This window comes from Larus michahellis, chromosome 5, assembly GCF_964199755.1.
Source record: "Larus michahellis chromosome 5, bLarMic1.1, whole genome shotgun sequence".
Classification (NCBI taxonomy): Eukaryota; Metazoa; Chordata; class Aves; order Charadriiformes; family Laridae; genus Larus; species Larus michahellis.
In genome coordinates, this window is record NC_133900.1 from 37,860,324 (window position 1) to 37,868,359 (window position 8,036).

The 8,036-nt window shown below is 51.3% G+C and overlaps 1 protein-coding gene across 2 annotated transcripts; it reads right to left on the reverse strand.

Annotated features, from left to right (window-relative positions):
- Positions 1 to 1,000: 1,000 nt before the first annotated feature.
- On the reverse strand, positions 1,001 to 7,553 carry PPP1R3B (protein phosphatase 1 regulatory subunit 3B). Of its 2 annotated transcripts, XM_074589640.1 has the most exons (3): positions 7,438 to 7,553; positions 6,564 to 6,844; positions 1,001 to 4,495 (listed from the first exon to the last, which is right to left on the reverse strand). In XM_074589640.1, the coding sequence occupies exon 3, from the start codon at positions 4,462 to 4,464 to the stop codon at positions 3,604 to 3,606; it is 861 nt and encodes a 286-aa protein (XP_074445741.1). In that variant the 5' UTR covers positions 4,465 to 4,495; positions 6,564 to 6,844; positions 7,438 to 7,553; the 3' UTR covers positions 1,001 to 3,603. The 2 variants fall into 2 exon arrangements, with proteins under 2 accessions (XP_074445741.1, XP_074445740.1); XM_074589639.1 differs by lacking the exon at positions 6,564 to 6,844 and having other exon boundaries at positions 7,438 to 7,506.
- Positions 7,554 to 8,036: the final 483 nt, after the last annotated feature.

The following is an 8,036-nucleotide window of genomic DNA, read 5'->3' on the forward strand; positions in this document are numbered from 1 at the left end:
GCTTTGTGATGCAAAGGCTGGGGGAAGGAACCTGAGAAACCAAAAGCTTTACTTTACCCAGCTGCTGCAGAAAGCAAAACACCGTGGGAAGACAGTTCATCCTATGAAAGCGAGAGACTCAGAAATAGCCACAGCCAGAAGGTGCTCAGTTTCATTTCTGTACAGAGCAAGGGCTAAGCTCACTCTCTGCAAGGCTGTGCAGCAAGATGGGCAGTACTGCCTGCAAAGCCCCTCAAGCCAGCCCACACCAAGACCACCTGTGCTCTCCCCCCTCCCTTCTTTTCTTATCTGTAAGTGGCAAAAACCCACGCAACTCAGGCAAGTTGATTGTTTGAAATGCAACACCTTCAGGGCATCACCCTGGTGATCAGAGCCAGGTCAAATCCTAAAACTAGCCCTGGCTGGCATTTGCACCAGAGTTGTTCCCTTCCTGTAAAGGGGCACATTTCCTGCCAGTGCTTTTTATTGCAGTAACAACAGGAACAACTAGTTTGAGGTGAAGAAGGGTCTGACATTCATTTGATCCTGGTATTGGAACAGAGCCTGACCCTCCTAGTGCAACACCTCTCCTAGCACCCATTACACCCCAGTACCCAGGCAGGGAGAAAGCATTGATCCCAGACCCACCCAGGTAGGGGGAAGGACTAAGACTGACCTAAAATAAATGCGGAAAAACCTGAAAAGGCTGTTCTTGGCTCTGCAAACAGGGAACTGAGTGAAGAGTAGCTCAGGAACACAGTGGTTAGCAGAGAAACTTCAGAGCAGGGAGACAAGGGCCTGGCTCCTCTCCTCCTTCCCACTGCTGCGAAGGCTCTGGAAGCATTTGTGTTGGCAGGAAGGCAGCAGGAATAAGGCAGCTCTTTCCTGTTTCAGGCAGTGGAGGCCACTGTGGACGCGTGCTCCTCCCTGCCAATGGCCATTTGCAGGAAGCTGGTCCTGTGTCCAAATCACCTCCCCAGCCCCATGGGTGTTTAAATAAGATGGAAAGGTACACAGCCAACATTTTGTTCCACCTTTATTTTAACAATCAGATAAAAACAGAACTATAGTTTTAAAAGAGTCATTACATGGCAATTATAAAGTGCATTTTCCATTTGAATGTTGTGTACAAAAATATCTTTTAAAAACAAACATGCAAAACACCCCACAAGGCACTTCCAGGCATAGAGCGAGGACAGCAACCCCTCACTTCTATGTTCACATTGGCAATGGAAAAAGGGAAAAGGGGAAAGGCCACAAGTAATATTTTTAAACCGCTATTGGTCAAATAGTCAGTTCCCAGCCTTGTTTTTACTTATGGCATTGCTCTTCTAGCTTATCTTTCTTGTTCCTCCCTAAGCACACCCCCATCCACAGCCTGAAATGAGCAGGCCCATAAGGAGATAGCACCATCCACAGCACCCCAGACATACATGCCTTGTTTCAGCCCACAAACAGCTCTCCATAGGCACGACAGCATGCCAGGAGAACATGACTTTTCTACAGTCAGTGTCTTACAGCATTAAACACCATACACTAAATGAAAGAAAGAAGTGTCACTCAGACTTGCGTTAAGTTTAAAGCCAGGTTCAAGCCAAGCTAGGCAACAGTCCCTTCAAGGGAGACCAGATGCAGGTTATAAGGGCTGACTCAGGAAGCTTCTTGAACAGAGGAACCAAGCCTGATGAGCTCTGGGCCAGCAAGCAGACTTACCACCTGGGCTAAGTGATCAAGCACAGTGATGACACACATTGATGTTTTTGAAAAAGCAGCAATTGAAGGTTAGCTATTCTTCCTGCAAGCTCTTCTTGTCCCTTTTGGCATCCAACAGTGATCATAGTATCCCTTCTAGGTTAGGGTAAAACAGCTTGTAAGTATTTTATACAGTAGTCTCCCGAATTAAAAGCTAGGTTTAAAAAGTTAAGTAGTCCACCCCATTGTTTCTCTCCAGCCCATCCATAGGCTATTATAGGCACCCAAAAATTATATAAAGCTTATGCACTACAAAAAGTAAGATTCCCTTGACCTCTATTTCTACAAACTATTTGGCACCCTCCCTTTGAGCTGAGGGATTAAGTTATTCTGCTCAACTAGCAGGCAAGAAAGCTTTGTGAGGCTTTTTGGCACTGCACAAGCCGGCCACCTCAGCACAGGCCCAGAAGACAAGCCACCTCTTTGAAGATAGGAATGGCTCACGTCAGTGATTTGTTTCACATCCAGGCTGGTGTCAGGATAACCCCACATCTCACACTCCTTCACACAGGTAGGGTGAGCCACTTACAGACTCAGAGATGCAAAGCTTGGGCATTTACAGGCTGAAATGGCAGCTACAACAGTGATGGAAGCCCAGCACATTGATGTTCATCCAGTACAGCCTCACATGTGATCAGTGCCATGCCATTAGCTGCCAAGCAGTCCATGCCACAGAGTAACAAATCATTAGGAGATTTTTTTTCTTTAAAAAGCAACATAATTTCCAAAGCCTGTTTATCCCAAAGCATTGCTGGGATCGCACGCACCACCCCTTTCTCAGTCAAGGCACTTCCACCACAGTAGGTACACAGTCATCTTCTTATAACAGGACACATCAAAGAGCAGCCATGTGGCCCGTTTGCATTTAGCTCCTGCAACACCTGAGCACAGCCTCCTGCACAGGACTTGGGTCCCCAGCTGGACAAAGCCCTGTTTTACAGTCCACAGGAGGAAAAACTGTATTTTCAGGGCCCAGCATGGCCAACAGCTGACTTCAGATGTCCACAGAGAAAAAGCATCTTCAATCACAAGTGATCAATGAAACAGAAAGGTTTTGAAGGCAACAGTCAAGGCTGTCAACCCACAGCTGTGTTACAAGCACCACATAGCTACAGCTGATCTCTATTTTTGGTAACACCAAGGGTCTAATGAGAGTTTTTCAAGATCAGCTGATAAAACAGCTGGTGACTAAGCAGATCAGATCCTCTCCCACAGGCACATACGTCTCCTAATATAGCAGGCTGTAGGGCCACATTTCCTGTCACCACAGTTGCATTTTCATTTCCAAAACACCCTTTCTGCCTCCAGTAGGAAGGACTTCACATTACAAGGGTGCGTGCAAGGAGAGGACTCCGTTCCCTGCAAGCCAACCACTCCGCTTCCCAACAGGCATGGGCTAGCTTTGCAAGGAGAAGCCTGCAGCTGCAGTACAGCCTACTAAAAATTAATACTAGAACATATTTTGAAAAAGCCTTTTAACACTAGGCAAGCAATACAAACCAGCCACCACTACATAGCTTGGACAGACAATATAAGCACTGTAGTGTTTCCCTGGAGACTAGCAGCTTTATAGAAGAGGAAGGAGTAGCAGCACTGAAGAGACACATGAGCAACGGCTCCTGGTCCTTTGAGCATCTGGAGAGCCAGTTATCCGAGTTGAGGCAGGGAAGGCAGCCCTTTACGCCAGAGATGCTTCCCTGACTATAAGCCCACTGCCAGCAGAGCATGGCACATCTGGTTTTGCTGGGAGGCTTATGCAGAGCTACGTGGAGCCATATTTCTTCCACCTTTCCGTACACCTCATGTTCAGACCAGCTCCGAGGCCTGCAACATGCCAGCAACAGTTAGTCAAATCAGGACTTTGTCCTTGGGTCAATAGTAAGGCCCTAGCTTCTCATAGCCTGAATAGCTGGGCCACTCAGGAAACAGGCCATAGGAGCACCGAGGGCTCCCAAACTGGTCGAAGGCACTGACGAAGTCAGGGCCCCGGGGGGGGCAGATGGCTTCCTGGGCAGACTTCAGTTCTGACCGTATGATCCTGTAATTTGTGCCCCTGTTGCTGTCCCAGTACACCTTCCCATTGCACTCAAAGGAGATGGCAAACTCAACTCTTTCGTGGGACTGAATTCCCTCAGGCAAGCTGATGTCAAAGGAAAATGTGTCCCTATCTGACCCTCCATACGTATCCTTGACATACTGGCATGGGTAATCTACAAAGTTTTTCCAGGTGTCAAATGTCATCCTGATCTTCACAGTCTTTTCAAAAGCAAGATTCTTTACCTTCACTGTTCCCACAATGGATCGCTCCTTTAGCATACAGTTTTCAAGGCAGACACAGTCTGCCTGGAGGCGGTTTCTGAAGTCCAGGTAGTCCACAGAGGGCTGAACAAAATCCAGGACAAAGCTGTCTCTCTCCACTGTTGTCAGGCCCACAATGTTGTCTATCAGCTCAGTGATGTTGAAAGGAATATCTAGCGGATCGTCAAACTCTGAAAACACCTTCACCATTGTCAGAGCAAAGCCTCTGCTATCTGCAAACGACACCCTCTTCTTCACTTTGTTGTGTGTGAAGGAGTTTGCTGCCTCTTCTGGCCCATTCAGTGTGGTCTTGGTGCTCAGCTGGATGCAGGGCCGCAACGGCTTGCTTGGCTTCGGAGCAATTTTGCAGGCACGCTTCTCTCTTCGCAAGGGTGAAGAGCACAGGTAGAGCTGCATTGCTACATCCACAGCCATTGCTTGTTTGTGAGGAAAATAGTCTAATACTCTGGAAGATAAGAAGAAGGGTCAGTTGATGTTAGAGAGGCATTTTAATATGACTTTTGACAGAGAAATGCTACACCACTTCCCACCAGCCATTTCAAAGAAACTTGCTTCCATCCACCCCACAAGTCCCTCAAGCTTAAAGGCAGGTACTTGCATGGTGTGATTTACAGACACCATGAGAAACGTGCTACAGCAGAAGTGGCAGGACCAGAGCCTGTTGTGCCCTTAAAGATCTCTTCCAATTGCTGCAGGGACAGTCACCATTTGAAGGCACACACAAGCACTGTCCTGCTAAGGTAGCAATAGCAGGCTCCAGAGCATTTCTGACCCAAAGCAAAGCCCACACCTCAGTCCTGCTGATGTCCACAAAAAACAGAAGTTATCAAACCTCAATGCTACATAAAGCACTATTCCTGCTGCACTCCCCTTCCTCCAGGAGAGACTCTGCCCAGGGCATAGGATGCTTTTGTAGGGGCGGGAACTCAGTTTGTCACAAGCCACTGTACACAACTGACCTCACCTTTCATAAAACACCAAATATCTGGTATTTTTAGAGGCTAAAAAGCACTTGTTTGGTTGAGTTTCATACTTTGCTCATCACTGTCTCCCAGAACTGCTCCATCTAAAATGCCTGCAAGTGGTATTGTAAGGAGAGCGACAGTCTGATACAACAGCAGGGTAGAGACTCAGCTGACATAGCTCCACACCTACAGAGGAGCTGCTTTCTTCCCACTACTGCACTTTAAAACACATGTCAGCTCAGATGGCCCAGCAGATTCCACCTCCAGTGCAGAGTTCACCCCTCAAGCCTCCACTGTGCTCGTGCTGAGCCTCTGGGAATCATCCATATAGTCACAGAGCTCTGCCAAACACAACTCACCTACTCAAGGTTGACCAAGCCTTTGGAAACAAATCCTTCCCTAGGAAAACACAGGCTGTGTGCCCTTCCACCACAGCCTCCCTGCCTCCAGCCTGTTCCTCCAGGGATGCAGCACCATTCTTCTCCGTGTACCCGCTCCAGGGCAGCTCCCACCCAGCATCTTGCCAGATATAGCCCTGGAGTAGCCTCTGCAGCCAGGCAGCTCCCAGACCATCGCACCTATTGCTCCTGCCCTTACACTGAGGTTAGGCTGAAGGCAATTGGCAGAATCTCTTTGGCCTGTCTCTGGATAAACTGCTGGACAGATTTATCATACACATTCCCCTTAAGTCAACTGCGTTACAGCTGACCTTAAGCACAGAGTATTCCCTTAATAAAAATTCCCTGTTTGGCTGCAGACCAGGCTCCAAAGCTGCTCCCACCCCACGGAGCGGAACAAGCCAGCAGCAGTAGCAGCAGCCACATGACACAGCAGAGCTCCTGCTGCCAAAGCCACATACAGCCAGCTCTAGTACTTGATCGTCATTCCCGTGCCAAGAAAAAGCAAGAACTACGCTCTCCAATTCAGTGCTTTAACTCCCCACCCTGCAACACCAACAGAGCAGCTCTGAGCGGGCTCTCACAGCATCCATTCAGCAGGGGCATCTGTTTATTCAGAGCACATGTGCCAAGGCTGGCTTCCCAACACACCCACCAGCCAGCTCCTTCTGCATTGCCTCCTTCCCGCTCAAGGGCAGCTATACAAGACAGACAGCAGATCCACCTGTCTGCTAACTCCGTTCTGCTCATCCCTACCTGGTTCTGCCAAGTTTTTGTTCACACACGCTTTATATAGGTCATTTCCTCCTTTAAACTAATGCAGCCTCCAACGCTTCTGCCTTACTTGGGCCAGTTTCATCTGCATTGCATCTTTTCCTAGGAAAATTTATTCAGCTGAATTCCCATAACTGCTGAGAAGTCATATTTCTTAGTAAGCATTGGTTATTCATCATTTTTAGAATGAAGGCATGAAATATCCAGCCTGATTTGCATTACCTGGAGCTTTTTTCCAAGCTAAGAACAATAGTAAGAGCTTCTCGTACCTACTATTAGGCTGAGCTGCATGCTTTTACGAACTGTCTTTTTTCAGCTCATTTGATACCCCAGACACCTCTTTCTGCTCTTGAAAGCCTGCTGATGGCCAACTCACAGCTAACAGAGGAAGGTCTCCCTTCTGGCGCTAGCATTGGCTGTCTTGAACTTCAGATGCTTTGAAGGTGGCAGCAGGGAAATACTTTTGAGAGCGCACACAGGAAAGGCAGCTCTGGGAAGCAAGGGGTGAAGGCAGGCAGCCCTGCACAGGTACAGGGGCCCATTCCTTTCCCCCTCCTCTCCAAAGGAGGACAGACCAGATTCTGCCTGGGGGCATCTTCCCGCAGCTTTACCCTCTCCAGAAGGCAATGTCACCACTCACGCTTCCGTCCTCTATTTCTAGGAAGAAGGAAGTCAGAGCAAAGGAATTATTTACAGCTACACGTATCAAACCCCTTCGATTGCCTCCACCCTGCTCCCAGCGCTGTTGGGGAGCAGGGGACCCTCTTGCAGAGGGCTGGACGGGCAGCAGCTGCTAAAGCCACAAGTTTTTAGAGGTGACACACTGCGGGATGAAGCAGCGCTCGGGTTTTCTGCCCTCTCCTCCTCCTCTGCTCCGCTTCAGGAAAGGCCGAGCTGTTCCGACGGCAGCTCCCACAGACATTCACGGGAGGTCCGGCCGGTACGATCCCCCCGCCGCATCCCGTCCCTTCTGCTCTACAAGCCAAACCCGCGCTGGAAACCCGACGCGACCCCGCCGAGCCGCCCGCCACCACGCCGGCGAGCCCGGGGAGAGGCAGCAGGGCATAGCCCGGCAGACGGACGGCCCCATCGCCACCGCTCCCGGCTCACCCGGGCAGCCTAAGCCTGGGGCGTCCCGTGTAGCGCACCCCCGCCCCGGGTAGCAGCACCGCACCGCGGGAAGGCAAACGGCAGCAGGTCGGGACGCTCCTGCCGGCGGCAGCAGGACACACGCCCCGGCGGGGCCATACCTGGTGCAGTGCATGAGGCCGGTCCCGACGCCCTCCCCCCCAGCTCGCCGCCGCCGTCCAAGTAGCCCCGGACCCGGCACCTTAAGCCCGCCCGCCCGCACCACCCCGTCCCTCCCGCCCGGCCAGCCCGAGCCGCAGCCAATCAGCGCGCTCTCAGCCCGGCGGGGGGCCAATGGGAAGCCGGTCACCGGCACGCGAAGGGGCGGGGGAGGCGGCGCGGGGGGAGCGGGGGGAGCTGGGACCGGGCGGCGCTGCCCGACCCGGCGTCGGCTTCAAACCCCGGGGACCCCGTCCTTTGGCGGAAGGATCTCGCCAAGCCGGCCCCCAGCAGGGCTCCCTTGTTTTGTCGAGAAGGCACCGGCACGGTGTCAGGGCTCGGATGCTCGCAGCCCCTGGCCGGTGTCACGGTGCTGTCTCCACCGGCCCAGGAGGACAGAGCGGGGCGGGGCGGACGTCGCAAATGAGCAGAGATAAGGGCGAAAACTGCAGGAATATGTTCTTGAGGCAGGAAAGCCTTTTTGAGGGGCACTGATCTTGTTTGGGTGCGCCGGGACGGGTGGGGAGGAGGGCTACTCACACGGCCACGACTTGTGACCAAA